The following is a 20450-nucleotide window of genomic DNA, read 5'->3' as shown; positions in this document are numbered from 1 at the left end:
GGTTGGATCTCCTCACAGTCCAAGGGACTCTCAAGAGTCTTCTCCAACACCACAGTTCAAAAGCATCAATTCTTCAGCACTCAGCTTTCTTCACAGTCCAACTCTCGCATCCATACATGACCACTGGAAAAACCATAGCCTTGACTAGACGGACCTTTGTTGGCAAAGTAATATCTCTGCTTTTCAATATGCTATCTATGTTGGTCATAACTTTCCTTCCAAGGAGTAAGCGTCTTTTAATTTCATGGCTGCAGTCACCATCTGCAGTGATTTTGGAGCCCAGAAAAATAAAGTCTCACTATTTGCATTGTTTCCCAATCTATTTGCCATGAAGTGATGGGACCGGATGCCATGATCTTAGTTTTCTGAATGTTGAACTTTTTCACTCTCCACTTTCACTTTCATCAAGAGGCTTTTGAGTTCCTCTTCACTTTCTGCCATAAGGGTGGTGTCATCTGCATATCTCAGGTTATTGATATTTCTCCCGGCAATCTTGATTCCAGCTTGTGCTTCTTCCAGCCCAGTGTTTCTCATGATGTACTCTGCATATAAGTTAAATAAGCAGGGTGACAATATACAGCCTTGACGAACTCCTTTTCCTATTTGGAACCAGTCAGTGTAGCATTTTCATAATCTTTTAATGTGTTTCTAGATGTTGAAACAGGTATAATATCATATGTGAAACGAATCGCCAGTCCAGGTTTGATGCAGGATACAGGATGCTCGGGGCTGGTGCACTGGGATGACCCAGAGGGATGGGATGGGGAGGGAGGTGGGAGGGGGGTTCAGGATGGGGAACATGTGTACACCCATGGTGGATTCACGTTGATGTATGGCAAAACCAATACAATATTGTAAAGTAATTAGCCTCCAATTAAAATAAATAAATTTATATTTTAAAAAATTAAAAAAAAATAGATGTTAGACACTTTGTTCGTTACTTTTATTAGATCAGACTCTGGTGACCCGGATTCAAGGCCTGGGCCTGTCCGTGGCTGTAGGCTGAGAGTTGTTCTTTCTCTTCTCCTCTGCCCAGTCCTGTCTTGGGAGGGAGAGTGGGCAGGGAGGCCTGCAGACCCCCTTTCTTATCTGAACTATTAATCTCAGGCCAGTGACTCTAGTTCACTCTCTGAAAAGAAGGGATTAAAAAGTTTGTCTCTCACCTGCCTGCACAGAAAGCTAAATGAGAGCATGTGCCATATTCTTAGGTCCTTAAAGATATCCAACTTATAGATGTTGAGCTATTGTCTTGTTGGTCATGAATCTCTCTTCTGCTGACCAAACAGGGCCAGATATCCCATTCCAACTTATTCTACTCCTGGTTGGCCACACAGTCCCTCTTAGTTGCCTCCCAAGAGTCAAATAAAAAGAGCTTCTTTTTCAAAGGCTGGACTTTTAGGCCTGACAATTTCCCACTCTGATTTCTCCAGCACTGTCCCACTCTTTCTTCTCTCCATCACTTTCTAGTACTCAGTGGGCTGGACTATACTGAGTGGCTGCTAATGATACTTCTTTTAACACTTCAGTGTAGGGTGGATCAGGTTAGGTACATACAAGCTACACACATACAGAGGCCCCAAAGGCAGGATTTATTCTGGACCAGGAGCGGGAGGCATGAGTGGGGTGTAGGTATAGCCTAGATTAGTCTTGTCCTACTGTAGCTGAAGAAAGATGTGCCCACTGAAGGCAGATGGTCCACACTGGTGGAGGGTCAGGCTCAATTGGTCAGTGGACTCCAGCTCACCAGTTCCCTGGCCCTGGGGGCTGATGGTTCTTCTGACCAGCTCATCCTACTCCTACCTGTTTTGTTGTTGTTCAGCCTCTCAGTTGTGTCCAACTCTTTGCAACCCCATAGACTGTAGCCCACCAGGCTCCTCTGTCCATGGGATTTTTCAGGCAAGAATACTGAAGTGGGTTGCCATTTCTTTCTCCAAGGAATCTTCTCAACCGAGAAATCAAACCTACATCTCCTGCCTTGGATTATTTACCACTGAGCCAACTGGAAGTCCTACCTGCTTATCTCTAGGTATTTCCTTTTGTAAGCTACCTTTTTGCTACTTACTGGAAGGGAGTCATGTTTTCGTTTGTCTGTTGGCTGGATTTTCTTCCCCAGGACCTTCTGCCTTCTGCCAAAAATGACATTCATTCCCACCTGTCTGCCTTATTAGTTCTTCTTGTCTTTAAATGCTTCATGTTTTTCCATCTCCTTGCTAGCTTATGAGAGAAGTCCTACTCTCTATGAAGGCAGGGGCTATTAGGTTTTTTATAAATCTGTACTCTGAAACTTCTTCCTTAGAGAGCTTCACTGTTCCCTTGAATTGAGCTTAGCTGTTCAACTTCAGTACACACAAGGGTTGAATAGGATGCATTTAGAGAAGTTGGGTGATGCAAGGGAAACTTAGAACCCAAGGGCAAACTTATGAAACCCCTTTATTTTGCCTGGGGAGGGGAGCACTAAAAATGAGACTCCAGGTGTACATGACATGATTTGAGAAGTCATTTCCTTTCATGTGTACCTGAAACATCCTATAACCAGCTGTCGTTGCAAGGAAGTCTTGGGAGAAATTGATCTCTCCTTATTTAACGCTGAATGGAGTTTAGTTAGTAGTTACCTTATACATTGTATAGGGCTGCCTATTTCTCCCAGTAAGTAGATCATCTTCTCTGGTCTGAAGAGTAGACTTTAAGCTGAATTCCATCTCCTCCTGGCTTCAGATGTAAAGATGTAATCACAACCATCAAAAAAAACCACAAAAAACCTAAAAGCAAAATTTCTCCTTAGTTCAAGAGTCTCACTCTAGCCTTTGGATTTGAAATTGATGGTAGTAGCAGGAAGAGGGAATGTTATATGTTCTCAACTAGTCATATTTTTAGAGAAATGGCAAAAATAGCATGCACTTTCATTTAAATTTTTATTGCTTTTTTAGCATATCACCAACCAATATTTGTTCTTTGTCATCAGTGTACTATATATTGTACAAAAGGGAATCAGACATAGGTTTTCTGTCTCAACAAGCCAGATATAAAGTCAGCAAAAGATAACTAAAGACAATGGTGGAAGTTAACGTTTAAGCATTTCCCACTGGCCAGGCACTATCCTCAGGACTTTATGAGCATTATTCAGTTTAATCTTCAGAACTCTGAATTAAGAATTATACCCAGAGAACTTGTGACACTTGCCCATCATCACACAGTAAGTGGTAGAAGCCAGGATCTGAACTCAGATGTGTCTGACTCCAAACTTCTCAACCTCATCATGTACACAGACAGCACTCTTGCACAAATTCAGTACCAAGTGTGAGAAGGCTTCATCTTTTCAGCAGAGCAAAGCAGCAGGAAAGCCCCTCTGAAGTGTCAGTATCAAAACTCATTTTCTGAAAGCAGATAGTGTTAAGATTCTGTTCATAACATGTAATAGTATTTGATAAGTTATTTTAGGAGTGTCGTTTTCATGACTCCAGGTTGCCTCAGAGGACAGCACATCTATAGGCTTCCACCCAAGTCATGATTATTTGTAATTGATGCTGTTTGGAAAGGTTTCCATTCTATCATTTTGCTGATCACAGGCTTAGCAAATCACAACAATTCAGTAAGTGCACCCTCTCGAGTTTGGTTGTGTATCCCTTCAGCAATTTGGCTTTCAGACTTATAGTAAAAAGGGAGTGGATTATTATCACAACCATGGAAGCGCTTGTTCTTTTGCCATTGGAGAGTGAAAATGTTTTCTTCTCTGTCTACTCTTTCATTGGAAGTGGCGGTGGGGGTGGGTATCTTTGGAGGCACATCTGTAGTTTGCTTTTAGGCTTGGCAAGGTATCATTTTTATTAGCTATGTATAATAAAAACATCATCTCAGTGCACGTTTCCATTGTAGGACCAGGGAAATAATAATGCAATTGAGAATAAGTGGTCTGAATACCTTAGTAAATGTTTTACTTTTAACTTACTTAGTTTCTCGAGAAGACACACCAAGACTTCCTCTCTTTATTTTCCCCTGGGTACATAGTAACATGCTCTGCATGGTCAGTATTCAGAAACTTTTTTTCTTGTTACTGTATCACTAGTGTTTTAGTCATTTTCACTAAACCATCTTTTAGAAGAATTCCCTAAAAAGTAGAGCTTACATATTTAGCTCTCTCGAAGCTTCACTTTTTTAAAAAGACTATGACAGGCAGATACATTATCTTCTTCATTAGTAGACAAACTATGTAGTACTCTCAGAACAATATCAGTTGGTTGCTGGCTTTGCTTTAAGTAATTACTATCTTTTTCTTACTGAGATTTTTACGTAATTCTTTGCACCTAAAGAAAGTTTAGGACTAAGATTGGCAGAAATGATCAGGTGCTGATCTTGATGTAGAAAATTGTGATTTCATGTTGTTATTAGATCTAATATCTGAAGCATGTGGCATGTGCTTTATTAATAATTTATTAGCCTATATAACACCCTTCTGAAGGAAATAGTAGCAACAACAATGGCTTACATTTACTGGATATATATCATGTGCCAGATACCGTATTTAATACCTTGCATTGGTTATTGATTATCTCATTCGATTCTCATAATGATTCTATAAGATAGGTGTTATTTCACCTATGAATAGATGAAGTTCGAAGATTTAAGTAACTTTCCCAAGGTTCACAGTGTCAGAATTTGAATCCCGTTCTATTGAACTCCAAAGCTCATACCCTATAAAATAAAGAGGAAAATGAACATAATTTCTTACTCTTGCTCCTAAATATGAATATTGTTTCATAAGAGAGCAGGCTATTATTTGACCATTTCCAGACATTTTAATTGAAAAACTTATCATATGTGATTCTTACCCACCCAGATAAAAATGAGCAATACAAAAGAATAGGAGGGAAAAGATTAGCAAGCACTCAGTGGAATACTGCAATATCTGGCAGATACATTATTATGTATTATGATTATTATGTTTTATACATATTATGGCAGATACAATATCTGGCAGATATCTGCAGATCATCGCTGCAGAGAAACTGGGACTCACACGAGCCTTGTTGACACACAGAGCTTGGACAGGCTGTCTTTGCTAATAGAGTACTTCATTTCTTTACCTGACCCTGCCATCCTGCTGCCCTCTCCGCCCCCAATTAAGCTGCCATTGGCATAGGATTTATAACGTGTCATTGGTCCATTCAAGAGACAGCAACAGAGGTGCAGCTGAAAAGCTGGACAATTAAGAATGGAGACGATTTCCATTTCTACTCCAGTCAGGATGGCAACAAAACCATAGCTGACCCTTGGGACAGACCAAGACAGTCTGGCCAGATGCATATTCCAGGCACCAAATGCCTGGTTTTTCAGAAGAGGGACCAAAATGGCTCACCAATGTGTCCATGATGGGAACACCCAAATCTGGGAAACTGATCGTGGCATTAGTCGGGCTGCAGTTTTCCAAAAGAGAATCTGTGTTTTGTTCTTTAGCTTTATAAACAATAGAGTAAATTTTACAAATGAGGATTTTTAAGGAAAAGAATAATTTCTTGATAGAACCACATATTAAAATATTGTGTGGAAATAAACCATGTGAATTAAGTAATTTCAGAGTTCTTTCTAGGAATTTTAAATGTTATGAACTTTATTTTGTATAGGTCAGATTCTATTCATTTGTGTTTTAAATACGTAGTGAGACTTCGAATTTCTTTTGTTAGAATTCAACTTGTTTAAGAGAAGAGTGCTAGTCCTTTAGAGATGAGTTTTATTCCAATTTCACAGATTTGGAAAGAAAATTCTGATTTTCACGTTGACAAGGGAAGAAGCCCCAGGCATTCGGATGTTAAATCATTGCCTCTCTTCAGCACTGTGATATTGTATGTTGTGGATATAATCTTAAAAATGATAAAATGTGTACATGTGCATTTTCATTCTCTGGTTGGCCTTGTGTTAATATTATTCAGCTGATACGACAATACCTCTCTGTCGCAATTTGCTCAGCATTTAGAAAGAATTGATAAATAGTTTAAGCTGGAAAAAAAAGTTAGTCTGTTTCCTGGGTTTTCTATGATTTGAATGACCTGGAGACTTGGCCAGATATTCTGGCCTCAAGATAAAATTGATGAAAGTCAGAGCTGGGGTTTTCCTACCTGTGTACTTAGCAGTCTTCCCCTAAACCACAGTCTGCCTTTTGATAGCTCTAATAATTAATTTGGTCTTCTCTCTTCTCCCTTCCCTCCACCTTCTCCTTGTCTGTTCACAGGTTATCTTGACGAATCAGATTACAACCCATCTGAGCGGAGCCCTAGCTTCTCAGGCAGACCTGGTGTCTCCAGCTGATGATTTGTCCCTGTCTGAAGGTAAGAGATCTGTCCTAGAGGGGCTGAAACTTGACACTGACACCCAGCCCCACCACCACCTCTCTGCCTCCTGCTGAGAACTGAGACACAGCTAATAGGTGCTGGCCAGTGAACCAAGCCGGAGGCAGGCGACGGAGTCTTGGCCACCTTTCCTGGCCTCTGATTCCTTGTATTTGTAGAATCTCTTATTCTGTCTCTAGCTTGTTCTGTCTCTACAAGTGAACTTCCTTTTCCACTTGAGTGAAGCATCTTCTCAGGCATCTTCACCAGCACCTAAGGCCTCCTCTATAGTTTCTTCTGGGTCCTTAGTACAAAAGCTGGTAAACTGCTCAATGACTTTGTTTTTGAGACTGATGCTCCAATGTGGGCTTTACCGCTGGTCCCACAGCAGTTTAACCTTTTTTTTAAACTGGGTCCTTTGGGGCTATCTGAATGTATGCACCAGTATCACGTACTAGAGATGTGGCATTCCCAATCAGTTTTACAGAAAGATTAAGAAAAAACTCTCCATGTAGGTAAATCTGCAAATTTTATCCACCCTCCCATGCTAGCAAAGGTCAGACTGGCTCTGGTTTACGTAGCTAGGGGAATTACAGCACTGAGCCAGTGGGTGGTTTCTAGTTTTATTGAAAGTTCTTACTTGACATTTCTGAGTTCTGCTAGTTGCCTTCTGATTTCTTTTAGGGTAAAAAGCTGTGGGCCTGGGTGGATGAACATAGCTGTTCCAGGCCCCTCTGCACTTTCCATTTTCTGAGAATTATTCATGATGGAATATATGGGACCTCTAGGGCTCCTAACTGCCCAGGTGGTTTTCCATGGATTGGCCTTGGTTTATGGTCCCCCAAATGGCAAGGACTACATCCCTGCTTCTTGGTGGTGTTTTTCAGGATGAAAATGAATTACTTCTAAAAAGCGTAAAATGTTCTGTGTACCCTATTTCCACACTCGGTGATGCCTTTCATTCTCCCATCACCTGGGCTAAAAAGCTGAGTCACCACCTATCATCCTTCCCTCCATATACTCCTTTCATCATCAAGTCTACCTGATTTTTTCTTTCCAAACATACCTGTCCCCTCTTATGAGTTATATTGTGAGCAATACACTGACTTACTAAAAACTCACAATTGGATTATTTTAATAAATTCCATAATGACCTTCCCATTTCCAGCCTTTACCACATCACCCACTTCCCCATTTCTGGCTTCCTTTTATTGTGTCATTCTCCTACTCTTGAATCTTGAAATTATTTTAGCCCATTTCCTGAGAATGGGCAAAAATCAACAAGCTGATTTTAAAATATTCAGGAATTCGTGGCTTGTTAGCTTTCAATCAACCAGGGTGGAAGTATTTACACCATGGAAGTCAACACACACTGAAAATCAGGTTTTTTTCTTTCCTTTCGTGTGGATCAGTTTCCCCAAAAATATCCTAGGTTAGGTTGATACTTCTCAATTCTTGGTGGTCTGGCCTTTCCTTCGTATTCAGCCTCTGGGAAGCTCCTCCAGCAAGTGTGCGCCTTCTGCCGGCTCTCCCCACCCCTGCCTTTGTGCTCTGCACAGACAGCTTGCCCGTCTAGAACACCATCCCCCTTTTTACTTCTACCTCTTCTTTTCCTCCCAAATCCTCCCACTCCCTCGAGGTGGGGTTTGTTTAAAGACCGCCTCTTCCACAAAACCTCCTTGCCTGTTCCAGGCTGCCTTGGTAATACTCTCTCTTCCTCCTCTGTGGTCCTTCTACCTGGTCACTAAGATAGATCTTTAAAAGATCTTTAAAAATAATTTCACTTTTCATGGTTTCCCTACCGAATTGGCAGATATTTTAAGGACACAGGTTTCTCGTATTCTTTTTTTATCCATGTTGTGGATTAAAAACTTTGCTGAGTGACCAGCAAGGTTTTAACCGCAGTGTGTGTGTATGTGTGTGTGTGTGCACGTGTGTGTGTGTGTGTGTGTGTGTGTGTGTGTGTGTGTGCGCATGCTCAGTCGTGTCCAGCTCTTTGCGAACCCATGGACTATAGCCCACTAGGCCCCTGTGTCCATGGAATTTTCCGGGCAAGAATACTAGAGTGGGTTGCCATTTCCTTCTCCAGGGGATCTTCCCAACCCAGGGATGGAACCCGAATCTCTTGCATCTCCTGCACTGTCAGGTGTTTTGTTTACCATTGTACCACCTGGGAAGACCGCCTAGGCACAGAGTGGGCACTAAATAAATGCTGAACCAATACCGTAGTAAATGCTTTGTAACAACGGTTAACCATGGGGATCACCTATGAATGTGACCAAAAATTGTTATTATAATAATTACACACAGACACACACATTTATTCAGTTCCTAGGAGGAGACCACAAGAGAATATCTTGTTTCCTCATTTGAAAACCAATAAGCAAGAGTACTTCTCCCTGTCCTGGCTTCCTGGTTTATCTCAAGCAAAGAGGAGGAGCAAAACAGATACAAAGGAAATTGCTTTGGGGCTCCAGTGTAACTGCTTTAAGAAAATGGTAAAGTCATGTTCATGGCAAAGGGACAGTTACCAGCTTGTTCCGAGACAACTTTTTCTTAACGTGAAACCCAAGGGAGAACGGAAGCAATCGATGTTTTTGGTCTTTTCCTTGCATAGCAAAGCAGATAAAGAGTCTATGGAATTTTTTTTATGAAGTTCTTTACCAGTGAATGAAAAAGATAATAAATTTCTTAGAATATTTATACCTATTCAACTATATCACAGTGTTTATTAATGTTGCTATGATTAAAATGTATAAATCGCTTTGTTGCTGTTGTAAGCATTCATTGTATCGACTTTGCCCTTGTGCTATTATCTCTGTAAGCTTGAGCAGCTCTTTTAACTACTTTGGGCCTCAGTTTTTTTCTGTTAAATGACAGACTGGATGAATATAAGATGGCTGAAGTCTTTTCTGGTTTTAACATTATTAGATTGTGATGTGGGTCTGAAGGTCAGGAGCTTTCACTCATTGATGGGGTTTTAAAATTCTGATTTACAGGGTGGGAAGAGTGACCTTGTCGTCCTAGATTAAGCATAACGGGGCGGATCTTTGGAAATCTTAGCACTGATCCATCGGCATACCTCTAACAACTCCCTCTCCCCATCCTGCTGTCTCTTTCCCTGTAAACATTTCTGGGTTTGTCTGTCCCTTGCTCTTGCTGCCTCTCTCCCGCGCAAACGTGTACACAAGAAGTGTGCAAGCCAGTGAGAGTGAGGAGCACACTGTGATGGGCTGAGTCCACGGTTTACCCTGTCCTGTAATGGATTTCAGCTGCAGAGCAGAGGGCACAGCTTAAAACAGCGCTCCCTTGAAAACAGTTGTAGGGTGAGAACAAGCAGCAGAGAGCAGCCAGTGAGAAAATGATCCGAGTTGACCCGAGAGAAGTACCCAGCAGGGGCTGATGTGCGGAGATGAAGTCCCTTCTGCTCTGACGCAGAGCAGGGAATATGAGTGACCTGGCCCAACTGAGAGATCTCTTCCACACCAGCGGATCCTGTACTATTAATATCTGCCAGCTGCAGGCCCAGAGCTTCCCCCTGCTGAGATCAAAAGAGCTCCTATCTTAGCTGGAACAAGGTCATCTGCACAGGGCTGTAAAAGGGAGCCCTGGCTGGCTGCAGGGACCTCGATGGGGGAGGAGAAGGCAGGAGATGGGAGGTGTTCTCTCACGCTCCTTTAATCTCGGCTGACCAGCTGTTGCCCTCCCAGTGTTTGTAAAGTTGAGAGTTCTTTGTTTTTGTGTTGCTGGGGTGTTTTTTTTTTTTCTTATTAAATTTATGCTTGGATTATGTAGACCCACATTCACTGCTAGGGTCCATGGTCTGATTCCCTTTGAGGATTCATTCCCCAGGTAAATTATCCAGTTCCCAAGCAGGGGGAAGCGACGAAGGGAGAAGTGACCCCTGGAGAACTGTCCCGACATTGCTTCTGCTCATAAGCTGTGTGCGTTGTGAAGGCATTAGAAGGCAAAGTGAATTTTCCCTATTTAGTTAAAATAACTCCCCACGTGTGTACATGTGCTTGTCAGTTTTCAGACTGCCTTTCACAAACATTCTTTCCTTCAAGTGGGAGAATGGACTGGTCGAGCCTTATGCAAACTGACCAAAGTTCTATTGTGAACCCAAGGGCAGAAATCAGGATTTTTGACTTTATGATCTACATTGTTCTTGACCAGGCACTGTGAGTCCAAGTATTTTCTTCTTTGGTGTTTTTTTCTGCTGGTGGAAACTCAAGCATGTAGGTTATTATGAAGTTCAGTGTCTGGTTACTCACTAGATTATGGTAACTGTTCCGTGGCCAAGGATATATTTCTTAGATGCCCTTGATGTTTCTTCTTGGAGGTCATTGAAGGTGTTAAGGATGATGGGATTTCACAGAGAACATCCTTTTTGCCTCTATTGATCAGTGAAGAGAGGCTCTACAGTCCAGCTGGCCTAAGACACCATCCATGTCCTATTCTGAAGTCACCTGGAATTTGAGCAGAAGGGCTTCCTGAGTCCCCTGTCTATCCAGGCAGAGTTGGTAGTTGAGATTGATGTATGGTGGCTGTGGACCCTGTGCAAGACTGAAGCTCTCTTCAACTTAGGTCATTGGCTTTCCTTCCTTTGATAATGTTTTGGGATAGCATTCACTCCAGTGTGGTGACATGTCCATTTCAGGAGCCTAGGGTAGCACGTTAATATCCTCTTATCTGTAGTAATAGTTTTGGTAGATAATAGCCTTAAAAACTAAAAATTTAAAGTATCTGGCTGGGTCAAGGAAAGAACACAAGAGAAAAAGTATTATTTACTAGGACTAAAAATGATTTCTAGTTTTAGTATTGGAAGCCTTTCTATTCCAATTGAATTGATGGCTGATTCCACGTGCACGAGAAATATTTTGGGATTCATATTCCCTAGCAAACCATCCTTGCAAAAAGCTGGAGTCCATTTGATAGATTATATGCAAGTGTGTGTCTTGTGTCTCTTTTAAAATAAATTCAACACGCGAGAACAGCTCGGAGTGGTTGGGACAAATCAGGGACTCGTGGTTGTGAAAGAGGCAGACTTCAAAGCATGGTATGAATTTTCAAGTTTTATTTCCACTCTTGCTTTCCAGCTGGATCTGCTCTGGATTTACTGCAGGATGTTTGAAAATGTGGCTCCCTGCTAATCTCAGACAGTTGCTATGATCAATGGTTTCTTCCATTTCCGATAAAAAACACTGGTGTTTCTGCTTAAATTGTGTGTACTTTCAGCTTTATTATTATAGTAGTAATTTATTGTCCCACATTACCCAAATTTGTAATCCATTAACCACAAACTTTGGGGTGGATTGGTCAAGTTAGCAGGACTCTGTCCACACTTTGGCTCCAAGGCTCTGCACAGTCCATCCCCAAACTCATTGTTCATTTAGATAGAACCCTGGGCAAAATGAGTGTGGGCTGAAGCAGCTTTAAAAATCCACTGCTCAGGGTCATGGTGCAGGTTGGTTATAATTAGCACTTTGAAAGCATGAAGTGTCGCCATGTGACTGCAAGGTTAATATTAACAAGGACGATCAACATGTGAACATTAGCATTTCCATAGTATTTTAAAATGTCTTAATGTGATGAATCATTTGATCTGTCTCAAGCAAGTGAAGCATGAAGGCGAGAAGGGTGTTGCCCAAAGGCCCCACAGCAAATGAGAGGTGATGGTGCCAGAACCAAAGCCAGAGCTCCTCGCCTGAGGTCCTAGGTTCGCACACTGCTGCCGCTTAGGAGAGAGTTTGGGGCAAAAACGTATGTGTCCTAGTGGCCTTTCCATTTTTGATTCCAAAGCCCCAGACGTGGATCAACACACACAACTTCACAGCTTTTGGTTACAAGGGGACACACATCTACCTCTGCTATGCTTCCCCTAGGTAGTCAAACATCCAGGGTCCTTAGCTGGGTATATACCGCTTCTAGCAATGATTCAGGTGCTATGAAAGGTCTAATTTATAGAGAAAACTTAGAAGATTGAAACACTACCCAAACCCTGTAGTATTTAACTAAAAGGAAACCTAAATGTTATGTGAGGTGGGGGCTGCCAGAGTTGAGAGGGGACTGGGCACAGCCTACAAACATCTGAAAAGCTGTCAGTCTCACAAGGGAGAGGAACTTGTTGAGGATTTTTCAGCAGCGAGGCCAGGGGCAATACAACCATAGCCAAGGGATCAAATGGAGAAAGGAACAGTGAAGTCAACCCCCAGGAAGCGCTTCTTGATCAGGAGCTCTGTTTTGCTAGAGAGTTTGCCAGAGAGACGTGTTTGAGGCAGGAGGTACGTTAAGATCAAATGAGATGAGAGCTGAAAGTTTTCTTAGGGAAGAAGTCTCTGAGGTAGTTCATGGGAGAACAGGGTTAAATGTTGTGAAAATCTTTTCCCCTCACTGTCAGACCTCTCACTATTTAGGATTGACGGGCTCATTTCCCAGATCACACATGTTCCTTCAGTGTCGTGAAGGCAGAAGGGACGAGAACACCAAAGCCAGTTTTGCCAGTTGCTTCAACTACAGAGACAGAGGGGCCGAAGACCCAGAGAATGGGATGTCAAGAAGAGGTGTGATCCCAGAGGGCTACAGATTAGAAGGATTCTCTGAGAAGAGATCCTCGTTTACCATCATTGAAAAGAGTTCTGTACTGAAGATGAGATGCGTCTAGGTCAGCAATCATAAGAAAAGTATGGTTGGTTTCTAGGAGTGGTGCCGGGGGATAACTTAGTCTGTGCTGTTATATGGCATGAAAAACATTTAGAATGCATTGGTGGTGTTTACTAGGATTTGGGAAGGATTGTAACAAGGTCTGGTAAAGTGGTCTGGCCCTAGAATAGACAGTCCAGCTCAGCTGTGCCCTAGGTCTGGATCTCTGACGGCTTTGCTTTTCTTCCTTTTTCTGATAAGCCAGTTGATAAATATCAGTTGGATTAAACAATATTTCATTCAGTCAGACTGACTTTTCCTGGGCATTAGCTGCATTCCTGCATATATTAGCATAGTTTTAGAGCCTTGGTCCCTCCAAAAAATTTTTTAAAAAAACACCTTTTTGGCTAGGTGAGGAGACCTTTCAGTGACTTCCAACCTTATGATTTCATGAGTGTGGAGCCCATACTTTATGCACTGTATTTACTATATTCATGTTATGGTGCCATTTGAGAGTCATTCTAAAGAACAGTATTCGGGTAGAATGTGTGCAATGCTTTAGACAAGTAGGGTATGAAACAAAGTCTCCAGGATTTAGGAAGAAAGGAACATCTCTTTCAGTAAAGGGAGAGCTTAAGGGTCCAGGGAAGAAGGTAGAAGAGATAGGCCTCGAAGGATGGATAGGATTTCAAGAAGCACAGAAAAGATCAGGAAAAGCTGAGAACTAAGGCATTAAGTTCAAAATACGCCTTTTCTGCCCTCTTTCCTATCAGTCTCCCCTTCTCCAAACCTGCTCTAGCTGTATAGCCCACTTCCTTGTTCCTTAGACTCTGGGCTTTCTGTCTCTGGCCTTTTGCACTTGCTCTTCCCATTGACTGGGGCACTTGTCCAGAGCTTCACTTTGCCTGTTGCCTCACTACCTTCAGTCTCACTCAAGTGTCATCTTCCCAGAGAGGTCTTCCTGCATTTCTGTCTTCGATGAAACCACTACCCCCATCCCAACCTTCTCTAATCCCCTAAGCCTGCTTTATTTTCTTCATTGCCCTTATCACTACCTGACCTTATAAGTTTATTTGTTTATGGGTTTATGGACTGCCTCCTTGCTTTTGTATAATCTTCTCAAGGGCAGGGACTTTGTCTTGATCACTCCTGTATCCCCTAGGTCCTGGAGGGTACTCAGTAAATACAGCATCTCTGTTGCAGGGAAATGTAGCATATGTTGGGAAGGGGGCATTTGCCTGGGGCTTTAGGGTAGATATAGGAGGTCATGCCAGACTGATTAAGGTTTTATGATAAAATGATCATAATATGTACTCTGTGGATTCTCTAGATGAGATGTGTTAGATGGCTTAGGGATGGGGAGATTGGAAGTAAGGAAACAATGAACTCATCAAATATTTAGGGAAATGGGACACCCATTATGCACCAGGAGCTATACTTAGTGTAAGGATACAGAGATGAAAGAATGATGTTCTAGATAGAGGATAGATCATTACCAAAGCTACGATGGCAAGAGCATGGCCATCTGAAGAAGACAAGAATCATTCCTTATGACTGGGAGTGCAGGGGGCACATAGAGGAAGGCAAGGGATGAGACAGTGCAGATCATGGACATCTGACATGCCATGATGGGGAGTTTCCTGAGGCCTCTGTGAAAAGAATGAGAGGATGATCCATTGGCAACATGTCATTTCCCTGATCATCATGATTGATGAGACTTATTTGACTGGCTGGGAATGCTTCTCCATCCTCTTTTGTAGTTTCTTGTGTATCCCTTCCTAAGCCATGAGGTCAAAGGTGGATGATCCCCAGATAGAATAGGACTTCAGTCAAGGATAAGAAGTGGTGTTTCCCCAACAGAACCCTCATTCCAGTGGGTCTCAAACTTTAGTGTGCGTTAAAATCATGCTGAGAGGGTAATTAATACACACACCACCGAGCTCCCACTCTCAAAGTTTCAGTCAGTCTTGGGAGGGGCCAGGGAATTTGTAATTCTAGCAAATTTTCAGGAGTTGTTAATCCTGCTGTTCTAGAAACCTTACTTTGTTATTGTTGTTATTCAGTTGCTCAGTCGTGTCCAGCTCTTTACAACCCCATGGACTGCAGCTCCCCAAGCTTCCTGGTCCTTCACTATCCCCTAGAGTTTGCTCAAACTCATATCCATTGAGTCTGTGATGCTATCCAACCATCTCACCCTCTGTCGTCCCCTTCTCCTCCCACCTTCTATCTTTCCCAGCATCAGGGTCTTTTCCAATGAGTCAGCTCTTTGCATCAGGTGGCCAAAGGATTGGAGATTCAGCTTCAGCATCAGTCCTTCCAAATGAATATTCAGGTTGCTTTCCTTTAGGATGGACTGGTTGGATCTCCTTGCAGTCCAAGGGACTTTCAAGAGTCTCCTCTAGCACCACAGTTCAAAAGCATCAATTCTTCAGCACTCAGCCTTCTTTATGGTCCAGCTCTCACATCTATACATGACTACTGGATAAACCATAGCTTTGACTATATGGACCTTTATCGGCAAAGTGATTTCTCTCCTTTGTAGGTTTCTTTCCAAGGAGCAAGCGTCTTTTAGTTTCATGGCTCCAGTCACTGTCTGCAGTGATTTTGGAGCCCAGGGAATAAAAAATCTATTTGCCATGAAGTGATGGGAACTTTGAGAAACACTCTTTATGCACTGAGTCTTTTATCCATGTTAGGCACAGAAATACCAAAACAAAAGCATCTCTATCTGAGCTCTGAAGGAGACAATACCCTAAGAGAGGAGACAGGCATGTAGAAGGTGTATCATCAGACTCCTGGCAGCCACATGCTTTCACTGGGTCACCAGTGGAATTTTCTTCAGGCTTTGCCTCACGTCTGGGAGACAGTATTTACTAGACTGTTTCAGGGCTCTTTTGGTAGCAAGAAACAGAAAGCCACTCAAGTTTACTTAAAAAAAAAAAGCCTCAGGTCTACTAATAAGTGTCGCTACCATTCATGGGCCATGTTTTTGTGTGCCTGGCATTGTACATCCACAATCACATTTAATACTCACAACAACCCTCTGAGGCAGATGGTAATCATTATCCATTTTCTAGATGGAGGAACTGAGTCCTCGGAAAGTGACACCATTACTGGCAGAGCCGGGATTCCGACTCAGAGAGTCTGGCTTTAGAACTTAAATTTTCATCCACTAAGTTCTTCTGTAAGGATGTGTTGGCATTCTCATGGCTATGTGCAAATAGAAAGCAAATTACAGTCAGATTTCTTGGAAACTGAAAAGGTTGAAACTTGGGACACTGTCTTCCTTTTTCTCCTATCTGTCTAATCTTTCCATGGCACTGACCTTGGACCATATGAGCTGATCAGCCCAATATACCTTTTCACACCTGCTAATTCTGTGGCTGGGTTATCTTTTGGTCCAATCAGCCATGGCCAAGAAATAATACGGTAAAGAACTCAGCCAGTACACCCATCCTTTCTGTTGGGTCCAGGAAAAAGGGGCATTTTCCTCTTATAAGGGGTTATGTGTGAAGGGCAGATTCCCTTAGAAGGAAGTACCTACGGAGTCCCCAGCCATAGCAGCTAGTTAAACAACTGTGTCCAATGGAACCGATATTTTTATTAAGTTTGCTTGTAAACACGGAAGTCTGTGTACCTTTGTCAATGGCCTTCAATCATATTCATTCTCAAAATCATCTTTTAGATCAAAGTTTTAGTATTACGTCCCTATTGCTAGTCAATGTGTTAAATCCAACATACTGTTTTTCTTGTTAAATATTCGAAAACATTTTATTTCTAGTTCCAGATCAGGCTCCTCTTTGATCTGATTTTCTTTATGCCCACTGTCAGCCCTAAAGTACCTCTTCAGGGTAAAGAGAGGTCTCTCCTGTTTATTCAGAATTCACTGCCTCCTCTAAACAGTTATTATCTGAGGAGGTATGAGGCTAAGCTTACCTGTGTGGAAGTTGCTTCCTCTTCAGGGACATGTGGCAGGTACCTTAGCACAGACTGTTTATCCTGTGGCCAGCCATCATTCACCCCTACTTAAGACAAGACAGGGCAGAGAAGCCAAGATGGCAGCTGGCGGATTGAAATGTGTGCAGGAAGTAGTCTGTACCTGTCAGTTACACCCTCTCCATCATTTACAATATGCTGGAGCAAAATTACTCCTTCCTTTAAGAGAGGGTCTGAAGGATGAAATGAAATGTGTGTGTGTGTATTGGAGAGGGCTTCTTATGTTTTAATAGAAGACATGGAGGCCTTTTTAGGTTCTGATGTTTATTTTTCTCCACTATCTTTCTATCGAATAGGCCCATAAAAGAAGCTCAGAGAATCTAAGTTTCTCAGAAGTATTTCTTTCCGCTATAAAAGATAGATGACACCCCAGTGGGTGAAGCAGTAAGGAGACAAACTTTTTTGCTTTTAAATGTAATGTAAGGGGAGAGGGATAAATTAGGGATTTGGGATTAACATGGACATACAACTGTGTATAAAATACATAACCAGCAAGGCCGTAACTGTATAGCACAGGGAGCTATACTCAATATTTTGTAATAACCTATAAAGGAAAAGACTCTGAAAAAACAGATATATATGTATATGTAACTGAATCACTTTGCTGTACACCTGAAAATAACATAACATTGTAAAATGTATAGATAAATGAGGCTGGAAAAGCACTAAAATAAATTGCTTCTGAGTTGTGTGACAAGGTGGACATGCCTCTAAGACAGATGTAGACCAGAGATAGGACAGGTGATTGAAATCTCTAAATGTAGAACTCATGAAACCAACATCAGTGAGTAAGTAGCTGGCAGAGCCCAAAGTCAGGCTCTTCCAGCCAGGAAGAACCTCCTTACTCCTTCAGAGACCCAACTAGAACTAAGGAACATTGCTTGCCCTTTGACATGATAGCCCCAAGTTAAGGTAAATCAGCAAGAGAACCCTGTCATAGGGTCATTAGAATGTAAGCTCCCTAAGGAGAGGCCTCCTTATCTCTTTCATTCACTGCTGAATCTCCAGAGCCAGGAAGAGTGCTTGGTCCTTATAATTACTCCATAAATACTCAATGAATGATTGAGACACCTACAGCTACAAGAGGGACAGTCAAAGAATGATTTAAAGTTTTAGACCAGTACTCACCTAAAATAAGCATGAGACTGCCACTGTGCCCACTGAGATATCACGCATGCTCTAAAATTCCTACCAAGTACAGTCAGCTTGAACTATGTGCCCGCACTGACTGTATTAATGAATAACAGTAGGCAGCATAGGGAAAACATCAGAGAGGAAAGGGGCCCAACAGTTCTGCTTTGGGAAAAGGAATCTCCCATATTCACGCAAGAGTTGTGAGTGAAGTAGTTTAGTCTGATTTACAAATAAGGGTGTTTACCAGGACTCTCTACTGGGTCCTTAGCTAGACAGACGGCTTAGGGATACAGAGACAGAAGCTAAGGCCCAGCTCTTTGGAAAGCTCATAGTTAGGTTGCTGGGGAATCATGATGTACGTGTATACAAAGCGTGCTGTAATGGTTCTTGCATCAGGGTTTTGCTGGTGAAGCACATGAGAGTCCTAATTTGGGGGTGGGAGTGCTGTGTGAAGGTTCTTCATGAGAAGACACTTGAGCTGGATTGTGAAGGATCAGTAGCTGTTACCTAGAGGAGAAAGAGAAGAGGAAGGTGATCTTGGCCAAGATAAAAGCCCGTGTAATGGGACAAGAGGCAAGGTTCCATGGGAGACCTGTGGGCCATCTGTTATGGCTGACATGGAAGGGAGTGGTGACAGATTGTCTGCCCCCTGAAACCTCTCTACAAATGGACGTTAGAGAAACAGTGTGTTATAACAGTAGATAAAGCACCGCATTTGGAATTAGGAGATTTGTGTTCAAGGGCCAGCCCTAGCAAGTCACTTAACTTCTCAAAATTGAGCTTTGGTCTCGTCAACTTTTCATTCATTCAAAACAGAACATGTGTAATAAGAAATGCTTCCTGAAGGTTCAAGGGTTAAAAAGAACAGTGTCAGGCTTGGTCTCTGCCCACTAGAACATAAAGGCTAGTTCTCATTTTTTGTCAGCTTTATCTGGTTGGAACCCCAGAAGTCCTTCCTACTGTAATGAGCTAACCTTACATCCAAACTGGCTGTATGTGTTGTATTACCATGGATAGGACAGGAAAAGATAAGAATATAAGGAAAGGCCAGAATACGAGGCCCACATCCATGGAGCAGCTAAAGTCACACTACAGCCCAGCAGCTAGTGAATTACCAGGTTGAGGGAGACACATCTTTTATGTCAGAAACACTCAAGGAAAGGTGTTCATCATGATCTTGTGGCATAATCTTGTGGTGGCTTGGGCCACCATCTTGAGATATCAGGGCATAAAGACGGACTCCCTGATCAATCTTTCCTGAATCACAGTATAGGTAGGTCCCTGGATATCAGCCAGTAGCCAATCTCCAAGATGGGCTTAGACCCACTCACAAAGTGGCAGGCTGTAAATCAGCCCCACACTTTCTGAGAACTTGCCCGGCTAGCCAGGGGAGCTTAGCACCTGTGGTGGGTGGCTGTTTTTCTGGGCCAGCTGTTTAATGAGCCCCAAATCAGGTAAACTGCAATTGGTTCCTGTGTGCTTTCCAGACACAAACAATGACGCTCATCCAGCTGGAATGGTCCTGTAGCGAACCTGGCTTCCCTGTGTCAATCATCTGCTTTTCCCACCCCCTTGAGGGAGATTTTGGAGAAGCTGTTGGGGTGACTTTGAGAAAGTTGTTAACTGTTTAAAGTTTAGCTCTTCATCACCAAAATTTTTCAGAAATGGTTTGTAGCCAATGCCTTCCTGCTGCTGCTAAGTCGCTTCAGTCGTGTCCAACTCTTAGTGACCCCATGGACTGCAGCCTACCAGGCTTCTCCGTCCATGGGATTTTCCAGGCAAGAGTGCTGGAGTGGGGTGCCATTGCCTTCTCCCAATGCCTTCCTAGGTAGTTTTAAAGTTATCAAAATCACAACTTAATTCATCTTACCCTCTACTCAGGGTTGGCTGAGAGAAGTAGGAGGTTACAGTTCATGGATCCTTTTCTGGTTTTGTAACCAACCTACAGTCTCAAGTTGAGGTAATCACCTTGCCCTTCTTAGTTTATTCATCTGTGACCCGGGGTAAAGCTGCCCATGCCTCATCTGGTTGCGTTTCAAATTTTGTGAGAAATTTCTTTGCTTCATGAGAATGCACAGATCAGCTGAGACTAGCATGATTGATTCCAGACACAAATTAGAACAAGCCTGAGCTGAATAGCTCTCCTGAGCTGAATAGCTCTCCCAGGAGAAGTCATCAAAAATTGGTTTGTGTGGCCTAGTATATGGCCTTTGACCAACTGGCTTCGGGAACCGGGACGGGCATGGAGGAACTCTGACCTTGATCTGTTGCCTGCCCTACTGATAAATATTCTTGCCATTAAGTGTATCTTGAATTTGTGGTAAGTGTGTATTGGAGAAATCTTTAAAAACAAGCAAG

At 42.5% G+C, this 20450-nt stretch overlaps 1 protein-coding gene across 2 annotated transcripts in view; it reads left to right on the top strand.

Moving 5' to 3' along the window:
* The window catches only part of RAD51B (RAD51 paralog B), a 627537-nt gene that overhangs the window by 448695 nt on the left and 158392 nt on the right, over window positions 1–20450 (top strand). For both annotated transcript variants that reach the window (XM_010846706.1, XM_010846705.1), the window contains exon 8: window positions 6224–6320. In XM_010846706.1, coding sequence (XP_010845008.1) covers window positions 6224–6320 — 97 coding nt within the window. The remainder of the gene's footprint in view (window positions 1–6223; window positions 6321–20450) is intronic.

This window comes from Bison bison, unplaced genomic scaffold (assembly GCF_000754665.1).
Source record: "Bison bison bison isolate TAMUID 2011002044 unplaced genomic scaffold, Bison_UMD1.0 scf7180017864239, whole genome shotgun sequence".
NCBI classification, from domain to species: Eukaryota; Metazoa; Chordata; class Mammalia; order Artiodactyla; family Bovidae; genus Bison; species Bison bison.
The sequence above is the reverse complement of the archived record's forward strand: the minus strand, read 5'-3'. Positions and strand labels throughout refer to the sequence as shown.